This window comes from Trachypithecus francoisi, unplaced genomic scaffold, assembly GCF_009764315.1.
Source record: "Trachypithecus francoisi isolate TF-2019V2 unplaced genomic scaffold, Tfra_2.0 Lachesis_group11, whole genome shotgun sequence".
NCBI classification, from domain to species: domain Eukaryota; kingdom Metazoa; phylum Chordata; class Mammalia; order Primates; family Cercopithecidae; genus Trachypithecus; species Trachypithecus francoisi.
Window position 1 is genome coordinate 57,358,128 of NW_022681456.1, and position 25,514 is coordinate 57,383,641.

Genomic DNA, 25,514 nt, shown 5'->3' on the forward strand with positions numbered 1-25,514 from the left:
GAACACTTTTACACTGTTGGTGGGAGTGTAAATTAGTTCAACCATTGTGGAAGACAGTGTGGCAATCCCTCAATGATCTAGAGTTAGAAATACCATTTGACCCAGCAATCCTATTACTGGGTATATACCAAACGATTATAAATCATGCTACTATAAAGACACATGCACGTGTATGTTTATTGCAGCACTATTCACAGTAGCAAAGACTTAGAACCAACCCAAATGCCCATCAGTGATAAACTGGATAAAGAAAATGTGACACATACATACCATAGAATAGTTTGCAGCCATAAAAAAGGATGAGTTTATGTCCTTTGCAGGGTCATGGATGAAGCTGGAAACCATCATTCTCCACAAACTAACGCAGAAACAGAAAATCAACCACCACATGATCTCACTCATAAGTGGGAGTTGAACAGTGAGAACACATGGGCACAGGGAGGGGAACATCATACACCGGGACCTGTCGGGAGGTGGGGGCAAGGGGAGGGATAGCATTAGGAGAAATACCTAATGTAGATGATGGGTTGATAGGTGCAGCAAACCACCATGACACATGTATACCTATGTAACGAAGCTGCATGTTCTGCATATGTATCCCAGAACTTAAAGTATAATTTAAAAGGAATTATTTGATATGGCCTTATTTCACAGTTGAGAAACCTGGGAGGGTTGAATCTTATTGAAGGCCAACCCAGCATGTACAAAAGAGGCTAACTTATGGCCTCAGTCTAGATTATTCTTAGAGCTTGAGGTAAGCATGGAGTGAAATATCTTTAATTATGAATTGATAAGAACAAATATATTTAAATTTTCTATCATTTAGAAAAAATAAAATTATATTCCATGTAGACATCCATGCCCATACTTAGCTAACAATAGGGAAAATTTTTTATAGCAATGCATGGATAAAGAAAAGAAGTTATAACTGCTTGTGAATGAGCACATGAAATGATTTTTATAAGCTGTTTCACCCTGTATGTTTTCTAAGGTATGTTCCCCCAAGTCACTAGCCTCACACATTGTTTTGTAAAATAAGAGTACCATAGCCAAATAAGTATGAGAAACATTACATAGTCTGTTCCCCTCTCAAAAGATAATATTGTACGTTGCATGTTAAAGGCTGCCTTAACATCTTAGACCAACAGCAGATACACAACCTGTTTAGCTTTGTAAACCTAGAGTTTCCCCAGCTTTTAACCACAGAACTTACTCTGTAGTTTTTTTGTTTGCTTTGCTTATGCATTTGATTCTTGTTATTTGCAGTGGTTATATAAAGTCACCACTGAGTTAGCAAATACTGAGCCATTACTCCGGGGGGAAGTATGAGATTGGATTCCTGTGAGCCTCTTGTCCTAACATTTTCATCAACCAATCAATCAGTACATAACCTTGTTTTATGTGTGCTTCTATTTAAAGAAACCTGATGTCATTATAACATTAATTACATATTATTGGTTCATTAACCTTGAACTAACAGCCAACAGAACCTGAAACCTACACGTAGCTTTTAACACACATTTTCCCTATAAGATACATTTTAGCTTTCTTGCACTTAGGAACACTAGGCAGCACTGCAACACTACATGTGGGTCCACTTTAAACAGCAAAACCACCAATGAAAAGCACAAAAATGTGAAAACATGGTAGTAAATACACTGCGAAAAGGACACTTTTTTTTTTTTTTTTAAACAATGTGGAAGCTGAAACAAGGAAGAGTGTTTGCCTTGCTCAACCTCAGCTCAGAATGTGTGCATCAGGTGACTCAAATTTTTCACTACTCTGCACGTGTCTCCAAATGACTACAGAAGCACTCTGGGTATTGATACTTTACTGAGTAGGTGAATTTACAGATATGGAATCTGCACATAATGTGAATCAGCTGTTATCTATTTATATCCCACAGAACCATCTTTATGTCTGTATTATAGCTTTTCATTTGAGTGGGACAGAGTGATTTTGAATTAACGTTCCTCCTAAAAGGTGATTAGATTACTAAACTGTTTATTGTGAGCCATATACATATAAATATTTTGTCAAATCTTTTTCCTTTAGGAATTCTTTATGGTACAATGACACTGGAGCTTGGTGGAACAGTCAATATTACATGTCAAAAAACTGGATACAGTGCAATACTTGAATTTAAACTAAAGGTTAGTAGAAATAATAGTAGGTATCACCTAACTAGAAGGAGAGCCATACAATAAATATTGAATAACGGGCACCATGTATTTCCTAGTTAAGGACTAAATGTAAGAAAACAATTTACGTCAGGTCAAAGATAAGTGCATCTAAGGGATAAGGACAAGGCTGGGTGAGTATCTTCGGATAGCCTAAGATAGCAGCCTTGGAAAATTCAAATTAACACAAAGACGTTTTTGTTTTTCATCTTAATTAATAAAACTGTGGGTATTATATAGAAGATGAGATTTAAGAAGTGATTAGACAGAAATTTCTTAATAAAGGATTGTTTTTGCCAAATACCAGAAGATATGTGTCATCTTGCAGTCTAGCTGTGTAAACTAAGGCACAGTTGTATTAGTCACTATTTCTATGTAATAAATTACTCTAAAACTCAACAGACTTAATAACTGTGCTGTTCCTCGTGAGTTCTGTGAGTCAAAAATTTGGACAGGGCATATTGGGGATAGCTTATCTCTGCTTCATAATGTCTGGGGTCTCAGAAAGACTTTGTAGGCCATGGGTGACTCAATAGTTAGGGACTGTAATCACCTGAAGGCTTATCACTACATATCTGATACCTGGTCTAGGGTGACCGAAGGACTAGGACTGCTAATCTGTGCACCTGTATACACGGCTTTTCCATGTGACTTGGTTTCCTGACAGCATGACAGCCTCAAAGTAGACTTCTTACTTGGCATTTGAGGGTTTCAAAGTGCAAGTGCCCCAATGAGCAAGGCAGAAGCTGCATTTGCTTTCCATGACCTAGTCTGAGAAGCCAAATTATATCACTTCCACTGTTGTCTATTATTTGGAGAATTATAAGACCACCCAAATTCAAGGAGAAGAAATATAGACCCCACTTCTCATTGGGAGAGTGGCAAAGTCTCCTTGAGGAAGAGTGTGTGAGCTGGAGGGGAGAGGGTACATATTGTCAAGGCCATCTTTGGAAATTTTTGTCTGCCTCAAAATGAAAGGGAAATTTGAGAACTTAATGTGAGTTAATTGTTCTTGAACAATAGTATATTATGTTCAGATAAAAATATTTCTGTGAACTATGTAATATTACTAAATTGCTGCTGTGTTGATATCCAGCTGATAAGCAGCTTTGCTCTAATGAGAAAGACCTCAAGTATTATTTGATGCAATGTCTTTTTTTTATTTTTCTTTCACCTTGGCAAAATTTTGCTTGTATGGTGATGATAATGTTTGAAGATCATGATGAATGAGTTCTTAAGTATATATGATGCCTTTAAGTATTACATTGGAGCATCAAAATTTTGTCTCTAAGGAGAGACGTTAGTAAGATATTATAGTAACTCAAAATATATTCCTTCTAATTTTATTTTTTGTAGGCTTTTTTTAGCTATGTATTTTACTTTTGTTTATTTTTTAAGGAAAGGGTGTTATTTATTTCAATGGATCGTGAATTCCCTTAGGTTTACTGAGTTGTTATTGCTTAAGATAATGTCACATTGATAGGGCACAGTCTTGACAGTTAGGTGAGGACATAGGATTTGAGCATACATGGAACATGAGTCAGTTATATCGGTGTGATCTTTCTTCATATGTTTATTTTCATTTAACATAGTCTGCTTGTTTTATCCTATTTTTTCATAGCAGCAATTCAGATTTCTTATTAAACATTCCAACTGAAATTTGAGTCAGTGTTTTTTACTGCTTGTGTATTCAAGAGCACTATAACTATGCAAGTAATTTTTGTTGTTTTTTTTTGGTTTGTTTTGGTTTTACATTATATGTAAATATAAGTGATAAGTAAAATGTTTTAACATTTTCTCATTTGAAAGCCATTCTTAGGGAGTAGTGACTGTGTTAATCAAATATCAGGGAAACTTAAACTGGGAAAAGAAGTCCTAGCTACTTTGGAAGGTCATTGGGTAAGTATTTTGTATTATAAAGAATTTTACTTCCACTGTCGTCTGTTATTTGGAGAATTGTAAGACCACCCAAATTCAAGGAGAAGAAATATAGATCCCACTTCTCATTGGGAGAGTGGCAGGGTCTCCTTGAGGAAGAGTATGTGAGCTGGAGGGGAGAGGGTACATATTTTTGTAAAGGATTTTATTCTGTGGGAAAAAAAATAACAATCACATTTAAAATTTAAAACTTATTCCATTGCTGAAAACATCACTATTTAACATAAGCATCAGCTTAATAGCAGATATTTTGGTGTTGATCTGTTATCAACAATAATTAATTTTATGTAATATTTTATTTCCAAAACTTTAAAATCAGTAGAAATAGCTAACACTTATATATATGACTTACTGCATTATTTAAGAATGTTACTCATATTAACTGATTTAATATTTATAACATATAACCCTATGAGGTGAGTATATAGGTGCCATGACCATTTTATTATTGTTTATTATTGTCCCCATTTTATAGAAGAGGACACTGAGGCACAGAGAGTTCACATAATTTGCTCAAAGTAAGTGGTGAAACAAGAATTAAAGCCCAGGAACCCTGGCTCCAGGGCTGTGCTTTTATGCACAGCACTCTGCTGCCTCTCACATAGAAGAAAGAGGCATAGTTCCAATTAGTTACATTCCTTTCAGTGGAACATGGAAAGGATATAGTGGTGTATGACAGCAATGGTTTTTATTTACTTCTGTGCTAACCTAAATTCATATTTATGTAATTTTGTTAAGAGACGCTTAAATGAATAAAAAGAATCATGGCACTGCATGGATATACCGTACTACGAGCACTGAGTATATGCTGTTTTCTGCATACAGTAAGCAGAAAATGTTGAGAAATATGAGAAAGTGAAACTGTATTTAGAGACTCCGCTAAGTGGCCACATACACTCTGAAATTTTTTTTTAATTGCCTTAAATCTGAGCGTCTTCTGGAAAAAAGATAAAGCAGCAGTCATTTTTAAAAAATGAAATTTCTGTCTGGGTGGGGTGACTCACACCTATAATTCCAGCACTTTGGGAAGTTGAGGTAGGAGGATCGCATGAGCTCAGGAGTTTGAGATCAGCCTGGGTGACATAACGAGACCTCTTCTCTACTAAAAATAAAAATAAAAAAATTAGATGGGCATGATGGCACATGCCTGTCCTAGCTACTCAGGAAGCCAAGGCAGGAAGATTGCTTGAGCCTGGGAGGTGAAAGCTGCAGTGAGCCATTATTGTGCTACTGCACTCCAGCCTGGGTGAGAGAGCAAGACCCTGTCTCAGATAGATAAGATATAGATGAGAGAGAGAGATGAGAGTGAGAGAGAGAAAGAGAAGGATGGATAGACAGGTAGATAAATTGGATAGGTAAAATAGATTAGATAGATAAGGTAGATAGCACCGCTGCACTCCAGCCTACACAAGAGAGGAAGACCATGTCTTATATAGAAAGATTATTCGATAGAGATAGACCTCAAATTTTTAATGCTAGGAAAGCCTCTTTCAGAGGGATGTGTGTGTATGTATGAGTATATTGAAACCATGGATAGTCAACAGCATCTCATTGTAGCTGCAACAAATACTATGCTCTACTTTGACAGTTTGAAGATGGTTATTGAGGCTTTGCATGTAATGTTTGAAATTTATGAAGTAAAACTTGTGAAATTTCACAAACTGGATATTCAACCAAATTCTTTTTAATTAACTAGTATTATGTATTCAATCTTAATGTTTTTATAAAAATGATAAGAAACATGGGGCTTTTGGAAAAGTGCTAGTTACATTTGTTTTTAAAAATGTTTTTAACTGGAGGATTAACCAAAAGAAATTCTCACCATCATATTACTATACTATAAAATTGCCTTCTAAGTATAATTCTCTACGTTAATTTTGAATTTCTTTAAATATAGGATAGTGAAGTTTTTATTACTGATAAAAAGACTGATAATTCAGAGGTTTTCTGGAATCCAACACCTGACATTAAGCAATGGAGATTAATAAGGCACACTGTAAAATCTGAAGAACAGGGAGATTTTGAATCAGAGAAGTAAGTATACTGTTTTACAGCTAACTTCATAAGGATCAGAGAGTAGTTTTTCAATTCCTTAATGACATGGTCATTTTGTCACCTTTCTTCTGTCATATCTTAATTCAGCAAAATAGTTTATCATTTGTGGAATGTGACAGTATTCTGTTTCTGTGTATAAGAATGTCAAAGAAATATAATACAAATCGTCTTGCTTTTCTGTACCTCAAAACTACTCATGTTTTTCTTTATCAACTTCTCCAGAACCTTAAAAAAAAAAAGTTTTTGTTTAAATAAGATTACAGGACTAATTAGTGACTCTTAGTTTCTACCTGGCAACTGTTTTCTAACCTAGTTTAGGCATTAGAACTCTAGGTAAAGGGAATGGTGCAGAATCTACTTCTGTGCCATTCTCTGAAACAAAAATAAAGTTACTGGATGGACTGGCTTCTAAAGGACTTATTAGTTGGATAATAATTAAGGCTATCATTTCTGTTCTTAAGTCATGAACTTTTTTGAATCAAAAATACTATATACACATTCCCCATTTTACTGTTATTATGTCTTTGTGTTAAGAGAAAGAGACTTATGTATAAAAGATACTTTGCTAGGCACTAAACACTCATTATGCAACTTAGTCCTCCCTACATGTTCCCACATATGTATCATTCTCTCTCATGGAATTCAAGTCTGTGTGTACCTTCCCTTCTACACTCAAAATTAAGGTTGTCAAAGATGGAAGAATGTGTATGTACCAGTTCTAAATATTCTGCCATAACCACTTGATGTTCTTTATCCAGAGATAAGCTTTGCAAAGGCATACATATGATAATTTTTGAGAGTGTATAATTCAGCATATTTGAAGATGAGGAAATGAGACTTAGGATAAATAACTTTAAGTGCACCAGCTAAGAAGTGGCAGCTCTAGGACTTGACTCAAGTCTATCTGATCCCAAAGCCTTTTCTTCTGGTTTTAACATGCTGCCTTTCTAGATGGGTAGGATATAGATATACTTTTATGTAACAGAAGAAAGAACGAGTAGAGGATATCATTTTACCTCAGTGGTCTTTTCTATTAAACCAGTGGTTCTCAACACTGGCAATACATTAAAATACTTTGGGGAAACATTTTAAAAATGTATCAATACTTGGGCCTGACCCCAGAGATTCTGATTATAAAAGTTCTCTGATAATTCATGGATCCAAACTTTAGAAGCACTGCATTACATTAATGGATCTTTCTGAAGCCAGTGGATGTTAAACAGTGTAAGAATCATCTAGGAAGCTTGCTTAAAGCATAGATTCCTGAGCTTTACCTTCATTACATTCCTATCATCTTGAGCCAGCAACACTTACTACCATGAGTTTTAGAGTCTATATAGTAAGTTTCTCTTGCCAAGTAAAAGAAAAATTAGTCTCCACTTATGAACTTAGTTCATAGAGAAACCCTCTCTCTACTCAAGGGACTGAATTTATATCTTGACTCATTTCTAAGCCTATGAGTATAAGTGTTGTCAAAGCCAAAAATTCATGTGAGCATTATTTTCTCTACAAGGGGATTGAAGCCTGTTCTATATAGATTTTATTTTCTGTTGCATTTTTAATACTATTTTTGCACATGTATTAGACTCTGGCAACGGGTAACTCGAGCCATAAATGCCAAAGACCAAACTGAAGCTACCCAAGAGAAGTACGTTTTGGAAGAAGCTCAAAGACAAGCTGCCAGAGATCGGAAAACAAAAAATGAAGAGTGGTCTTGCAAATTATTTGAACTTGATCCACTCACAGGAGAATGGCATTACAAGTTTGCAGAGTAAGTAACTTAAAATAGTTTATTTCAAACAATATATTATTAGCATGGTTTATTGCCTTTATTTCTAGAATATTTGTTGCTGGAGTAGTTTTTAATTAAACCATGTATATTAGTGTGAGATTTTTAAACTTGGTTTTGCATTCATTATAAGCTTGACTCTATGATAGTAGTTAGCCTATAAAATGAGGGTCCGAAGATAAGATATGGGGAAATCTCATTATTAGAACTACCTATATAATTATTAATAAAATTGAATCATATAATAGAAAGTTTTAAAGTTCTTTGTTTAGTCATTGAGCAAATGGTATTTTTTTTTTTTCATTTATGTAGTACCCGACCATGGGACCCACTTAATGATATGATACAATTTGAAAAAGATGGTGTTATTCAGACCAAAGTGAAACATCGTACTCCAATGGTATGTAATAAAAAACCAGATACACTAGATATATAAATTTGTTAAATCTTTAGTATCTGTAACAACCAACATTTAAAATTTCGTTGCAAAATGTAAATTTTGGGTGAGCAAAAGAGGCAGCTCTGAACTCTTGTTACCCCAAAGAAACATCAGAAAACAAGCAAAAACTGTCAACTCAGTTTGCCAGAAGTCTGGAAAACAGTCGGAGGTGTTCAGCAACCAAGTGAACACTGGATCAAGAAAGGGCAAAGAGAGGAAAGCTTGATGGCATTTTTCCTGCCCTTGCCCCAGGTCCTTCCCAGTGCAGTAGCAGTCTTGAAGGGCCCCTGCATTGCCAGTGTAAGTTCCTAGTTCCAGAAGGAACAGAGTGGACCTCAGACACAATTGTGTTTGTCTGTCCTAAGCTGTCAGGATACTACCTGAAGGACTTACACAGACACTCATCTCTGAGAAAATCAATAAAGACAAATTATTCAAGGGAGCCAAACAAATTCTGGAGCTGAAAGGTATAATGAAAATGAAAATTCACCAGAGATATTCAGCAGCAGATATAAGCAAGCATAAGACAGGATCAGGAAACTTGGAGATAAGACCATGGAAATTATCTAGTCTGAGGAGGAGAAAGAAAAATGAATGAAGTGACATGAACAGAGCCTAAAGGACCTGTGGGACACCATCAAGTGGGGTATCATTGCATTGTGGGAGTTCCACAGAGAGAAGACAGAGAAATGAATGAAGAATATTTAAGGAAAGAAGACCCCCAAATCCCTAAATTTGGTGAAAGATATAAATCTACAAATTCAAGAAGCTGAACAAACTCGAAGTAGGATGATCTCAGAGAGAACCACACCACAGCAAACTGTCAAAAGCCAAAGAGAGTCTTAAAACCAGCAGAGAGAAGCAACTTATCACATACATCAGGGATCATCCATAGGATTAACAACCGATTTCTCATAGAAACCATGGAGGCCAGAAGGCAATGAGATGACATATTTAAAGTGGTAGAAGAAAAAACTTGTCAATCAAGAATTCTGTATCTGGCAAAACTGTCATTCAAAAATGGGGGAGAAATTAAGACATTCCCAGATAAAAGCTGAGGGAGTTCATTACCACTAGACCTGCCCTACAAAAAAATGCTAAGGGAAATCCTTCAGAATAAAATGAAACTCAAAGCTGTATGAAGTAATATTTTCAGTAAATAGTTGGGCAAATATAAAAGCTAGTGCTGTTGTAATTTTAGTTTGTAAGTCCTCTTTTATTTCCTACAGGGCTTAAAAAATAAATGAATGAAAAATAATTTAATTACATATCTTTGTTATCAGACATACAATGTATAAAGATATAGTTTGTTACAACATAAAAGCAGAGAGGATGGAGCTGTATAGGAGGAAAGTTTTTGTGTACTCCTGAAGTTAAGTTGGTATCGACTCAAACTAGATTGTTGTAGAGGTAGGTGTAAATGTCATCCCCATAGTAACCACAAATAAAATACCTTAAAAAATACACACAAAAGAAAATGAGAAGGGAATCGAAACAGTTTACTACAAGAAGCAAACACAAAAGCAGGCAGTAATGGAGTAAATAAGAAACAAAATGTATATGACATATAGAAAGTAGCAAAATCAGAAGTTCTTATCCATAGTCACTTCAAAATGTAAATAGATTAAACTCTCTGAGCAAAAGACAAATTGTAAAAATTGATTAAAATAAACATAACCCAACTATATGCTGTGTACAAGAGATTCTCTTTAGATCCATAGACAGAAATACAGTAAAATGAAAGGTTGGAAAATAATATTATGTGCAAATAGCAACTAAAGGAAAACTGAGGTGGCCAGTAGTAACCAAAGGAAAACAGGTGTTTATACTAATGTCAGACTAAATAGACTTTAAGTCAAAACTTGTTACAAGAGACAAAAAGGAACATGGCGTATTGATAAAAGGGTCAATTCATATATACATATATACACACCAATCAACAGAGCCCCAAAATATACAAAGCAAACTGACAGAATTGGAAGATAGAAACAGCTCTATAACAATAGATGGAAAATTCAGTAAATTACTTTTAGCAATGAGTAGAACCTCTAGATAGAAGATCAATAAGGAGGAAATGGATAACTTGAACCACACTGTAAACCAACTTGACCTAGCAGACACACAGAACAATCCACCCAACCATGGAAGAATGCACATTCTTCTCAAGTATACATGGAACATTTTTCAGGAGAGACCATATGTTACACCATATAACATGTCTCAGTAAATCCCACCTACTCAGGTGGTTGAGGCAGGAGAATCATGTAAACCTGGGAGATGGAGGTTGTAGTGAGCCGAGATGACACCATTGCACTCCAGTCTGGGCAACAGAGTGAGACTCTGTCTCAGAAACAAACAAAACAAACAAAAACTCAATGGGTCAAAGAAAAACACAAGGGAAATTAGGTAATACTTAGACAAGTGAAAACAAACATACAGTATAACAAAACTTATGAGATGCAGCAAAGGAAAGGAAAATATATATCTGTGAACATCTACATTAAAAGAGATCTCAAATCAATAACCTTACTTCATACCATGAGAAACTGGAAAAAGAAGAAAAAACTAAACCCAAAGCTAGCAGAAGAAGAAAATAATGAAGATTAGAGTACAGATAAACAGAATGGAGAGTAGGAAAAAAATAGAATTTGTGAAACCAAACCAAAAGTTGCTCTTTCATAAAAATAACAAAATCAATAAACCATCAGCTAGGCTGAGGAAGCAAGAAAGAAGACAACAAATGACTAAAATCAGCAATTAAAGTGGCGATGTTACTACCAATCATAAAGAAATAGAAGGGATTATGAGAGAACACTATGAATAATTGTATGCCAACAAATCCCTAGAAACTCACAAATTACATAAACTGACTCAAAAAGAAACAAAATCTCAATAGAGCTGTAACAATAAAGAGATGGAATCAGTAACCAAAAACCTCCAAAGAAAAATTCAAGATCAGATGGCTGCACTGGTGAATTCTACAAAACTTTAAAGAATAAGCACAAGTTCTTCTCAAACTCTAAAAAATAGAAGAGATGGGAACATTTCCTGACTTATTCTCTGAGGCTAACATTACCCTAATGTCAAAGCCAGATAAAGACATCACAAGAAAATAAAATCACAAACAATAACCTTTATAAGTAAGATTCATACATCCTTAACAAAATACTAGCAAACAAAATTCAGTAGCATATTAGAAAGATTACACACCATAACCAAGTGGAATTTATTCCAGAAATGCAAGGTTGGTTCCACGTAAGAAAATCAATGTAATATACCACATTAAGAAGGGGGGAAATCACATGGTCATCTCAATTGACATAGAAAAAGCATTTGACAAAATCCATCACCCTTTCATAATCAAAAGAAAGACCTCATAAAACTAGGAAGAGAAGAGACTTCCTCAACATGATTAAGGGCATGTATGAAAAACCCACAAATAGTAGACTCAGTGGTGACAGGTTGAAAGCCTTCCCCATAACATCAGAAACAAGACAAACATTCCCACTTTCACCATTCCTATTTACCATTGTACTGGAAGTTCTAGCTAGAGCAAGAAAAAAAAGAGAAGTCATCAAAATTGAAAACAAAGAAGTAAAACTATCTCTAATTAACAGGTGACATTATCCTATATATAGAAAATCCTAAGGAATCCATAGAAAGCTACTAGAGCTAATGAACTTAAGAAAAATTGTTGGGAATAAGATCAACACACAAAAATCAGTTATGTTTCTAACAATAAACACTCTTGAAATTAAGAAAGCAATTCAATAATAGCATCTAAAAGAACAGATTTAACCAAGGAACTGAAAGACTTCTACAGTGAAAACTATAAAACATTGCTAAAGAAATGAAAGGACATCTAAATAAAGGGAAAGACACCTCATATTCTCAGGTAGAAAAGGTTAATATTGTTAAGATTTTGGCCAGGCACAGTGGCTCATGCCTGTAACCTCAGCACTTTGGGAGGCTGAGGCAGAGGAATTGCTTGAGCCCAAGAGTTTGAGACCAGACTGGACAACATGGCAAAACTCTTGTCTCTACAAAAAATAGAAAAATTAGCTGGGCATGGTGGCACATGCCTGTAGTCTCAGCTACTTGGGAGGCTGAGGTGAGAGGATCACCTGAGCCCAGAGAGGTCAAGGCTGCAGTGTCGTGACGGCACTACTATACTCCAGCCTGGGTGACAGTGAGACCCTGTCTCAAAGAAGTAAGAATATAACAGTACTACTCAAAGCAACCCACCGATTCGCCACAATCCCTGTCAATGTTACCTTTTTTTGCAAGAATGGGAAAGCAGATCCTCAAATTCACATAGAATTGCAAGGGACCACAAATAGCCAAAACAATTTTGAAAAAGAAGTATAAAGAGAACTCTCACTTTCGATTTCAAAACTTACTATAAAGCTACAGTAATCGAAGGAATGTGGTACTTATATAAGAGCAGGCATATTGACCAGTGGAATAGAATTGAGTGTCGAAATGTCAAGCCAGACATCCATGGTCAATTAATTAATTTCAATTATACTTTAAGTTCTGGGATACAAGCACAGAATGTGCAGTTTTGTTACATAGGTATACACATGCTATGGTGGTTTGCTACACCCATCAACCCGTCATCTATGTTAGGTATTTCTCTTAATGCTATCCCTCCCCTACCCCCCCACCCACCAATAGGTCCTGGTATATGATGTTCCCCGCCCTGTGCCCATGTGTTCTCATTGTTCAGCTCCCACTTATGAGTAAGAACATGTAGTGTTTGGTTTTCTGTTCCTGTGTTAGTTTGCTGAGAATGATGGTTTCCAGCTTCATCCATGTCCCTGTGAAGGACATTAACTCATCCTTTTTTATGGCTGCATAGTATGCCATGGTGTGTATATGCCAGATTTTCTTTATCCAGTCTATCACTGATGGGCATTTGGGTTGGTTCCAAGTCTTTGCTATTGTGAATAGTGCCACAATAAACATACGTGTGCATGTGTCTTTATAGTAGCATGATTTATAATCGTTTGGTATATACCCAGTAATGGGATTGCTAGGTCAAATGGTATTTCTAGTTCTAGATCCTTGAGGAATCGCCACAGTCTTCCACAATGGTTGAACTAATTTACACTCCCACCAGCAGTGTACAAGCATTCCTATTTCTCCACCTGCTCTCCAGCATCTCTTGTTTCCTGACTTTTTAATAATTGTCATTCTAACTGGCATGAGATGGTATCTCATTGTGGTTTTGATTTGCATTTCTCTAATGACCAGTGATGATGAGATTTTTTTAGTATGTTTGTTTGCTGCAAAAATGTCTTCTTTTGAGAAGTGTCTGTTCATATCCTTTGCTCACTTTTCCATGGTGTGTGTGTGTGTTTTTTTTTTTCCTCATAAATTTGTTTAAGTTCCTTGTAGATTCTGGATGTTAGCTTTTGTCAGATGGATAGATGGCAAAAAGTTTCTCCCATTCTGTAGGTTGCCCGTTCACTCTGATGATAGACTCTTTTGCTGTGCAGAAACTCTTTAGTTTAATTAGATCCCATTTGTCAATTTTGGCTTTTGTTGCCATTGCTTTTGGTGTTTTAGTCATGAAGTCTTTGCCCATGCCTGTGTACTGAATGGCATTTCCTAGGTTTTCTTCTAGGGTTTTTATGGTTTTAGGTCTTATGTTTAAGTCTTTAATCCCTCTTGAGTTAATTTTTGTATAAGGTGTAAGGAAGGAGACCAGTTTCAGTTTTCTGCATAAGGCTAGCCAGTTTTCCCAGCACCATTTATTAAATAGGGAACCCTTTCTCCATTGTTTTGTTTGTGTCAGGTTTGTCCAAGATCAAATGGTTGTAGATGTGTGGCATTATTTCTGAGACCTCTGTTCTGTTCCTTCGGTCTGTATATCTGTTTTGGTTACTGTAGCCTTGTAGTACAGTTTGAAGTCAGGTAGCGTGATGCCTCCAGCTTTGTTCTTTTTGCTTAGGATTGTCTTGGCTATAGCATTGAATCTATAAATTACTTAGGGCAGTATGGCCATTTTCACGATATTGATTCTTCCTATCCATGAGCATGGAATGTTCTTCCATTTGTTTGTGTCCTCTTTTATTTCATTGAGCAGTGGTTTGTAGTTATCCTTGAACAGGTCCTTCACATCCCTTGTAAGTTGTATTCCCAGGTATTTTATTCTTTGTAGCAATTGTGAATGGGAGTTCACTCATGATTTGGCTCTCTGTTATTGGTGTGTAAGAATGCTTGTGATTTTTGCACATTGATTTTTTTTGTATCCTAAGACTTTGCTGAAGTTGCTTATCAGCTTAAACAGATTTGGGGCTGAGACAATGGTGTTTTCTAAATATACAATCATGTCATCTGCAAACAGGGACAATTTGACTTCCTCTTTTCCTATTTGAATACCCTTTATTTCTTTCTCTTGCTTGATTGCCCTGGCCAGAACTTCCTGTACTACGTTGAATAGGAGTGGTGAGAGAGGGCATCCTTGTCTTGTGCTGGTTTTCAAAGAGAATGCTTCCAGCTTTTGCCCACTCAGTATGATATTGACTGTGCATTTGTCATAAATAGCTCTTATTATTTTGAGATACGTTCCATCGATACCTAGTTTATTGAGAGTTTTTAGCATGAAGGGGTGTTGAATTTTATTAAAGGCCTTTTCAGCATCTATTGAGATAATCATGGTTTTTGTCCTTGGTTCTGTTTATGTGATGGATTAAGTTTATTGATTTGCATATATTGAATCAGCCTTGCATCCCAAGGATGAAGGCGACTTGATCTTGGTGGATCAGCTTTTTGATGTGCTGCTGGATTCGGTTTGCCAGTATTTCATTGAGGATTTTTACATCGATGTTCATCAGGGATATTGTCCTGAAAGTTTTTTTGTTGTGTCTGCCAGGTTTTGGCATCAGGATGATGCTGGCCTTATAAAATGAGTTAGGGAGGAGTCCTTCTTTTCCTTTTGTCTGGAATAGTTTCAGAAGAAATGGTACCAGCTCCTCTTTGTACCTCTGGTAGAATTCAGCTGTGAATCTGTCTGGTCCTGGGCTTTTTTTGGTTTGGTAGGCTATTAATTGCTGCCTCAATTTCAGAACTTGTTAGTGGTCTATTGAGGGTTTCGACTTCTTCCTGGTTTAGTCTTGGGAGGGCGGATGTGTCCGGGAATTTATTCTTTCTTCTAGATTTTCTAGTTTATTTGCGTAGAGGTGTTTATAGTATCCTCTGATGGTGGTTTGTATTTCTGTGGAATTAGTGGTGACCTCCCTTTTATCATTTTTTATTGTGTCTATTTGATTCTTCTCTTTTCTTCTTTATTAGTCTGGTTAGTGGTCTGTTTTGTTAATCTTTTCAAAAAACCAGCTCCTGGATTCACTGATTTTTTTGAAGGGTTTTTCATGTCTATATCTCCTTCAGTTCTGCTCTGATCTTAGTTATTGCTTGTCTTCTGCTAGTTTTTGAATTTGTTTGCTCTTGCTTCTCTAGTTCTTTTTATTGTGATGTTAGGGTGTTGATTTCAGATCTTTCCCACTTTCTCCTGTGGGCATTTAGTGCTATAAATTTCCCTCTAAACACTGCTTTAGCTGTGTCCCAGAGATTCTGGTATGTTGTTTCTCATTGGTTTTCATTGGTTTCAAAGAACTTATTTATTTCTGCCTTAATTTCGTTATTTACCCAGTAGTCATTCAAGAGCAGGTTATTCAGTTTCCAGGTGGTTGTGTGGTTTTCAATGAGTTTCTTAATCCTGAGTTCTAATTTGATTGCGCTGTGGTCTCAGAGACTTTTTGTTATGATTTCCATTTTTTTGCATTTGCTGAGGAGTGTTTTACTTCCAATTATATGGTCAGTTTTAGTATATGTGTGATGTGGTGCTGAGAAGAATGCGTATTCTGTTGATTTGGGGTAGAGTTATGTAGATATCTATTAGGGCTGCTTGATCCACGCCTGAGTTCAAGTCCTAAATATCCTTGTTAATTTTCTGTCTCATTGATCTAGTATTTACAGTGGAGTGTTAAAGTCTCCCACTATTATTGTGTGAGAGTCTAAGTCTCTTTGTAGGTCTCTAAGAACCTGAAATGAATTAAGACTTTGGGGGACTTTTGGGAAGGCATGATTGGTTTTGAAATGTGAGGACATGAGATTTGGAGGGGCCAGGGGTAGAATGATATGATTTGGGCTCTGTGTCCCCACCCAAGTCTCATCTTGAATTGTACTCCCATAATTCCCACGTGTTGTGGGAAGGACTTGGTGGGAGATCATTTGAATCATGGGGGCTGTTTCCCCCATATTATATTGTTCTTGTGGTAGTGAATAAGTCTCACGGGATCTGATGGTTTTATCAGAGGTTTCCAGTTTTGCATCTTCCTCATTCTTTCTTGCCGCCACCATGTAAGAAGTGCCTTTTGCCGTCTGCCATGATTTTGCGACCTCCGCAGACATGTGGAACTATAAGTCAAATTAAACTTCCTTTTCGTCCCAGTCTCAGGAATGTCTTTATCAGCAGCATAAAAATGGACTAATACATCTTGTCTTTCTGATTCTAGTTTCTAATCTTGCATTTAGGTTTTTAAGTTTAATACTGAACACCAAAATTACAAATCTATTAATAGGATAGAGTCCAAAGTTTATTATTCTAAGGAAAATTTAGTCATAGTTGATGGTTTCATATACTTTTGAATCTTGTGCATCCATTTAAATGCTTTCAATAAGTTTAAATAATGCTCTACAAAATAATAGTATCATTTTCATTATTATAAGATACTTTCTGTACTACCCAGATGTGATTAAAAGTAAATCAACAGTTTTACTGGAAACCCAGCATCGTTCAGTGGGAATGTTTCTAACATCGGGAACAAGATAAATACAATTTATACACACTATTACTTAACATTCTACTAGAGATACTAGCTGGTGCAGTCAGAGGTAGGGGGATCTATATTCGTATTTGTTTATGTATACATAAAAATATCCCTGGATATAAACTGATAGTGATGGGTACCTCTTTAGTGTGAGAGACTGGGTATACTCTTCATTGTGTATTTTACTTTTTGACATTTTTGCCAAATTACTTCCTATTAAAATAAGATCATTTGATTGCATAAGTGCATCACATTTGTTAAATTTGAATTAGACTATTTCATTGTTGTCTTTTTTTTCTGAATATCATGCCTATGTGCAGATAATTTTGACAGTTGTACACAATTGGTCTTCAGTCCAAAATACAGTGCAAATTCACAAAATAGTTATTTTTTTCTTTAGGTTAATGTCCCCAAAATGAAACATAAGCCAACCAGGCAACAGAAGAAAGTAGCAAAAGGCTATTCCTCCCCAGAACCTGACATCCAAGACTCCTCTGGAAGTGAAGGTAAAAATATTTATTGCAGACTAATGAGAGTCTAATTTTTTAAAATTACTACACAATTTGATATGAATGTGGTTTTTCATATTAACTCAAGAAGTTATATGATTTGGTTGAGGCAGGATTGAGGTACAAAAGCGATTCTAGATCATAGATAAGTTGTGAGACAAGGACGCAAGGTAAAGAAACAGAAAATGAAAAAGGGGAGACATCTAAATAAAAACCACACTCTAGGCCGGGCGTGGTGGCTCATGCCTGTAATCACAGTACTTTGGGAGGCCAAGGTGGGCAGATCACTTGAGGCCAAGAGTTCAAGAACAACCTGGCCCACATGGCGAAACCCCATCTCTACTAAAAATAGGAAAAAATTAGCCAGGTGTGGTGGTGCACACCTGTAATCCCAGCTACTTGGGAGCGTGAGGCATGAGAATTGCTTGAACCCGGGAGGGAGAAGATGCACTAAGCCGAGATCGCACTACTGCACTCCAGCCTGGGTGACAAAGTGAGACCCTGTCTCAAAAAAAAAATAAAAAATAAAAAAAAAAGAACATACTCTAGGTAATAGCTACCTCTTATGCCTTGTTAACCTCTGAAAAATTGTTGATGGTTCCCTAGATTGAATTCAGAAGCATTTTTTGAGCTCTGAGCTCACTTCCATGCTTCAAAAATGTTTTTCATTTCCAGAATATATTACTGTAGTGTTGGGAAGTGACAGACAATAAAAATATAAAACTTAGGAACTGCTAGATTAAATTGTACTCCATTCTTATTCGAGTCAGATAATGTGTAAACTATCTTGAACTACATTGAGATATAATCATGAAAGGATTAAAGTGATGTTTGTGACATTATGACAAAAAAAAAAAAAAAACTTTAAGCCATAATCTCTACTGAGTTTACACTGAACTACGGAGCCCATTTTAACCTATAAAGATAACACTAGAGGTGAATAAATGGTAGATTACTAAGAAATTAGATGACAAGCGATAACCAGTTTAAAGGAGAGGGAGCTGAATTCAATTCGAGGGAAAGTACTTAGAATTCTGATGAATTATTAGGATTTCTAATGGATTGTAGCAGTCTAGGCTTGGGGAGTGGGGTGAGGTAACATACTAGAGTAGTTAGAGGAATTAAACAAATAAGGGTTTAAAAGCAGGAGTCACATGGCATCCCAGTGTGTTAGAAGAGAGTATTGGTTGTATTATTGTTATTCCCATTTTACGAGAAAAGAAACTGAGACACAAGTTAACCTGCCTAAGGTCACATACCCCATAAGTAGGTATACGTATGTTATATATGCAGATTTTTTGGCTCCTTAATTCACTCTGTCATCCACTTTACTATATTACTGTAACGTATCATCAGACATTTACTGAGTAATTAATATGTGCCAGACTGTATGTTAAATACACCTTATAACAACCCTGTTAAGTCTGGTATTATTATCCCTATTTTTAAAGTGAGAAAGCTGAGACTTGTAGAGAGGTTAAGTAGGATCTGAACAAAAATGGAAAGGAAGGAATGCATATGAGAGGGAATTTGGAAAAACGTATACAGCTTGCTGATTGGCAGTAAAAATTTGCAGAAGTGTCGAAAGGGATTTAAAGTTTGGGTAACTAAACACTAACAATAAAATATTGAAAAAAGGGCTCAAGAAGCTGACTTCTTCAGAGGTAGGCAAATGGGCAAGGAACAGAAAAGAGTAATACCTTCTTCAAATTAATATATATTTTCTAATGAATTATTTCTGTTTTAATTAGTTAAAAAATAAAACTGGTGCCATCCAAAATTCAACTGATGTGTAGTCATTTAAATATATTTGTAGTGTTCTAGTGTTGCAATGATGTGCAACTTCAAAAGTGCAGAGTATTCATATTACTATGCTAATCTCTAGGCTACAAAAACAAATGCCCAGGAAAATTTTTATTACATGAGAAACATTAAATTGAACTGTAGATTATTTTTATAGTTTCAAGTTCATTCTAAATGTCTTTTTAGCTCAATCAGTAAAACCAAGTACAAGAAGAAAGAAAGGAATAGAACTGGGAGACATTCAGAGTTCCATCGAATCTATAAAACAAACACAGGAAGAAATTAAAAGGTAATATACTAACAGTGACTATTCCTTTGAGACCAAGGAGTAGTTAAGAATCCTGTTATGTGGGAAATCATATGCAAACTTCATATTTTTATAACATGTAGCTAAGCTAAAATAGAATGTTAGTTTCTATCACCTGATGTTTGACACTTACGAAATTCCTCCATCACTAAAATACTTGGGAAGGGAGAAGAGGTTGTTTTTTCTCTGTGAGGGTAGAATTGGAATCACTTTATTTACTCCTGTAGCATGCTAGGAATGTAGCTGGGTTGCCTGTGGAGGTGGGGTTGTTTCTGAGAAAGTCAGTTGACAAAGGCCTCTATAGTCCCTTCTGTGCATGGCTATTATTTCATTGGAATGCATCAGTTGAAATATTGAAATGCATCCGTAACAGTGGGTAAATATTCACTCTCTGAGCCCTTAAGTATTCCTCTTTGCAGTCTCAGACCCCTCCCCCAGCCCCTACATACCACCCCATTACCCAGCAACTAAAAATTATTAACATTAAATGCTCTGTGACTGTATAATATCAAATTGTGGGCTCTATGCCAACATTTCTGGCAAATCATTATAAAATTTGTTGTTGCTTATTTTTGTAGAAATATTATGGCTCTTCGAAATCATTTAGTTTCAAGCACACCTGCCACAGATTATTTTCTGCAACAAAAAGACTACTTCATCATTTTCCTCCTGATATTGCTTCAAGTCATAATAAACTTCATGTTCAAGTAGAAGTTATCTGCCATTGAATCAGTGAACTAGAAAGATCTGATTTGGCCTGGGACCAGTGTTCAAGTTGGTTTGGTCTTTATTAAAAATCACAATATTCCGAAAACAAAAAACCTAGGAGATAAATGTAGAGGTATTGACTTTTCGTATCTTTTATCTTCACACTGAAACAAGAGCTATCCTATTTGATTATTAAAGTGAGCTATGTGTTAAGTGCCAGGACATTTCTAGCTTTTGTGAGAATGTGTCTACATGTGAGTATAATAAACCCACATGTATACACAATTGTCTCTTATGTACTCTTACCTGACAGTAGTCTTTGTATTCTATAGTATGTTCTAAGATATAATGTTAACATTGTTCATAACAAAAAATGCTATCAATCTCATAAATATATGTAATCTATTTTCTTCATAAAACAGGCACAAAACTTTTATCAGTAAGGAATTACAGATTGAGAAATGATGGAAAAATAGACATAATTAATTCAATACACTACTGTTAAAATCATTTGCAAAGCACTCAGCTCAATTGTCTTCTTAGAAGGAAAGAAAAAGTATGAATAGTCAAAATGAATACACTGAGAGAGATAAATGGCAAATTGCTTTTTTAAAAGTTTACATAAGATTTTTTTTAACCCCTAGAATTTAATATTTATAGATTCAGGTAAATATATATACTTTTGTTTACATCAGTATAAAAACACTGGTGTGCAGCTACTTGGATTGATTATAATACCACCTGAAGCACTTGCTGAAAAAAATGTGGTCAAAATTGATTGCTGTCCTTTTTTCTTATTTTTGTTTTTCTTAAGTCAGCTGGTTCATAACATAGGCCAAATTCTAGAGATGTTTGTAGGGCATTTGAAGTGCTGATAATTCATGTTTTTTCATTATGAAAACTTATTTTAGCTTTAGACTCTAATATGTTCAGTGAATAAGCAGGATACAAAAAATTATAACCAGTATTTTACTTCAAAAACCAAAAAGAGAAAGGCAATAAGAAAACACACTGTGTGGTGGCCTTTATGTGTACATTAAAATTGGTTTTTGTAAAACGTGCAATAAGTTGAGTATTTACGAAGAGTATCAAGTTCTGAAGCTTAATTTTTTATTATCCTCCCTCTTCTTAGTAGCTTCTTTCTGTGGCAAAACCACAATTCTTTAAGATTCCTATTGTTCAGGCTAAGGCAAACTAAGTTTTTTTGTTTGTTTCTTCAGTTTAATATTTTGACTTTGTGTTTTTACAGAAATACGTATATTCCTCTAAAGCAATTTTTGCCAAGGTAGTTAGGTTTAGGAATATGTTGTTCTAAAATATGTCTTAGAATCCTGAAAGTATAGATTTTGAAATGTTTTTTAATGAAAATGAAGGTCAGAGAGAATAATCCCCACCACCACATTTGCCTTTCAGTAGGAGGAGGCTGTGAAATGGTAAAATTACAATCATTTATGCCATGATAAATACAAGGGTTGATTGATAAATTATGAAAATCAAAATGATAAAAAGAGCCTGCTTTTTTCCCTAATCAATATAGCTATCTCAAGTATCCTTAGATTTCTATGAAGAACCATTTCCCATGTTTTGTTGGCAAAATAATGCTGTATTCCATATGTACATGTGACAGGATGTTTTAAATTGATAAAAGCATAAATATACCCAGTGTTTTCATGACATTAGAACAAATGGATTTTTGGTTATATTTTGTATTTGTCAATATAATTTTTGTATTCACATTCTGTTACACTCTGCCTATTCATTAATATATGATATTCTGTAAATATTGTACAGTTTCATCTTTTTTGTGGTTTAGTTAATTACCTACAACTTGATTGGCTTATCACAAAAATCATTTCATCATTAAACCTTGTTAACTTTTTTTTTATTGGTGACCCACCTCTTAGGACTTTGGTCTTATCCATGTGTATGTTGTTTTCATTTGGTCCAAATAATATTTTATTTGTATGGGTATCTTCTAAGACTAAATAGGTAGTTATGTTCTTTATTTTTAAAATTTCTTTTTAGAGCAAAATGTTACGGGTTCTTACCCAAAGAGTCAAAAACTATTTCTTAAGAAAGAGCAGGGTTATTCATGACTGTTCCTTATACACTAAAAGCATGCATCTAATCTAATAGTCCTCTTATGCTTTTAGTTGTATGTGTTTCTTTCTATGAACTGAACACAAAACTCAGGAATTGGTGGCTTAATTTTAGATCAGTGCTTGTACTAGACTTAGTTATATGAATCTTTAAAACACATAATTACTAACTTTGTAGCCATATATGTAATTGACTTTGAATGTTATTTGCCTGAAATTAATCTTCCTTCACACATGGATTCATAATGTGATTTACGGTTCCCAGTTGTCTGAGAGCCTCATGAGGGTTTCTAGGATTTATGACCTTATGACCAGTTTTTATCATTTATCCAAATGTTATTTTCCTACATGAAAATTTAATTAATAATTATTCACATGTGCATTTTCTTTTTAGCTGTTAAATGTACTATGCCATCATCCACCATTTAGTAAGATGTAGCTGGCCCAGGACATATAAAAAAAAAACAATAAATAGAGCATGTGAAATGTTAAGTTACAGCAATAGATATTTTACTTATATTTCATGTTAGTACTTTTTTGTTTTATATCAGTTATAAAGGTACAGTGTACTCTTTGTCACAGCTCAGTTGGTAATTGCATTCCATTGAAAAGTTGGCCTTGTAAAATACAACTCTCATTTAATATTCATGCTTTTGTGCCTTTAAGAAAATATTTTTGTCATTTTTTGTGTTACAGAACTATAATATGATTCAAAGTGTTTATAGGCTTAATTGTCATAAAAGGGTCATTTCTGTGTGTCACTTTATTTCTTTTTATATAGCTATATTTAAACAATAATGCTATCTTTTATAAGGGTTTGTCTGTTTACCTATTCTTTACTCAGACGTTGATGTAGACTTGTCAGATTATTCTGAGTATTGTTAACAGTGCCTTTTCGATGGATTTCACACTTTTTGGCTGTCAACTTGTGCCATATACACACACAATTTTGTGGAAGGCAGTTTTAACTTTTTGAAGAATATCTGTCAAAATTTAAGAAAACAAACGTATAAAATTCCATTTTTTCCAGTGTTTAGCATTTCTAGTAAGCAGTGAGGTTCTGTTTGACATACAGTGATGATGGCATTATTGATAAGCCATACATGAGACTGCAGATTATATTGAATCATATTAAATGTACAGAAATAAAATATTAGATTTATATCAAATTTTCCAATTTGAACCAGTGGGGAAAATCCCACAGAAATCGGTAAGTTTACATTTCAGTTTCTATCTTATTTGACTAAGTGGAAGGAGATTCTTTAAAATGTATAACCTGCCATTATGTAATTTGGTTTCATTTTATTCTACCTGTTGTGTGTTTAGTATATTTAATTTACTTTTTGTTACTCTTTACATACTGTTTACTTTTATTACAGTTTTTAATTGAAGATGGACTGTTAAAATTGTATAGGACCAGTGTCTTATTAATATGATTAATATATTTACAAGAGCCACAGAAACCCATGACAAAATGAATGTGAATATTCTTTCTAAAAATTTAGAAAATTTTATCTTTTTGCATTTATGTAAAGTTATTTGTTTTACAATATCAAAATTTTTCATTTAAAGAAAAAAATGTCATGAAACATTTGAATTGACGAGCCACAGAACTTCAGTTGAAATTTTTTTCACTTTTTAGCATGCTAAATATACATCTGAGTTTAAATATTCTGTTTAATGGCCATTTATAAATACAAGCACTACCACTGGTCAGTTTTGTGTGATAGAATAAAAATATGTTACCTGCAGTGTAAGTACAGCACACTGTCAAATTCTTTTCCTTAAGGTGCACAGTAAATGTACAGATAGTTATAGGCTACTGTTTTGTAATGTGCATTTCTAATCTATTATTCCTAACCTATTATAACTGTTTGCAGAGAGAAAAGAATTGAATTTTTCTAATAATCTGTAAAATTATGCTAACTTCTACAAGTAGGCTTCTAAATAAAATTTTTAAAAAGAGCAAATGGTGATCAAGTGACTTGTAATACAATATGGTGACTAAATTCGTGCTAATTTGTTTTAATCCCCCCTTTTAGGGGTATAGGGATAGCTGCAAAGGATGGCAAAGGACTTGAAAGGTATTCAACAGTGGGAATCCCTGAAGTATGCTTTGCTTGGTGCTTTATATTCATTCTTCTTGAATCCTCTATGAACCTTAAGAGGAAGTTAGCCAGATTTTATACATGAAGACGCTGAGGCTCAGAGAGTTGAATGTCTCCAAAAGCTACAGAGTAAGAGTGGTAGCCCACTCTTACTTTAAGAGTAAAAGCACAAGTTTGAATCTCTAGCTCCATGGTACACTTAAATAGAACTCTAATAGCACTTCACTTCTAAATGTCAGGAATATAATCCACTGCTTGAATCTATATTGAGTAATGTAACCCCTTTGTTATGAGTAGCACCAGAAAAAAACCCTACTATTAAACATACACGAAATCCATATGAAAGGGTTTTTTTTACACCCCTCCACCCACCCCCGCCTCAGATCACCTCACCTATTAGTCCATACCAAGTCAACATCAGATGAGTTCCGAGGCATCATTCCTCTCTGGTTTTCCCCCACCCTCCTTTCTTCCCATTCTTGCTCTCTGCTCAGGGTCCAATTGCTTCTGGCTGTCATTTGGTTTGGTTTGATTAATTGGGGAGAAAAAGATGGGAGGGCCTGCCGGTTCCTCCTATCTTGTTCATAGCAATAAGGATTAAGGAAAACGGGCCCCTCATTGTCCAACCTCAGTGAAATATCTACAAGGTCATTTTCTTGCTAATACTGGCATGTTTCTACTCTAGATGATGTATGTTGTGCTATTATGCTAGTTGAATCTTCTGCATCTCACAAAATATCAC

The 25,514-nt window shown here is 35.0% G+C and overlaps 1 protein-coding gene across 13 annotated transcripts in view; it reads left to right on the forward strand.

The window, feature by feature from the left end:
* Nucleotides 1–24,634, forward strand: part of OSBPL8 (oxysterol binding protein like 8) — a 231,126-nt gene extending 206,492 nt beyond the window's left edge. For 11 of the 13 annotated variants that reach the window (XM_033221206.1, XM_033221208.1, XM_033221209.1 and 8 more), the window contains 8 exons: nt 2,056–2,153; nt 3,990–4,079; nt 6,016–6,152; nt 7,759–7,944; nt 8,275–8,362; nt 17,639–17,744; nt 19,737–19,839; nt 20,436–24,629. In XM_033221206.1, the coding sequence (XP_033077097.1) occupies nt 2,056–2,153; nt 3,990–4,079; nt 6,016–6,152; nt 7,759–7,944; nt 8,275–8,362; nt 17,639–17,744; nt 19,737–19,839; nt 20,436–20,568 (941 nt within the window). In that variant the 3' untranslated portion in view covers nt 20,569–24,629. Of the gene's footprint in view, nt 1–2,055; nt 2,154–3,989; nt 4,080–6,015; nt 6,153–7,758; nt 7,945–8,274; nt 8,363–17,638; nt 17,745–19,736; nt 19,840–20,435 lie in introns of all 13 variants that reach the window. The other 2 variants (XM_033221204.1, XM_033221210.1) reach the window with 1 other exon arrangement.
* Nucleotides 24,635–25,514: the final 880 nt, after the last annotated feature.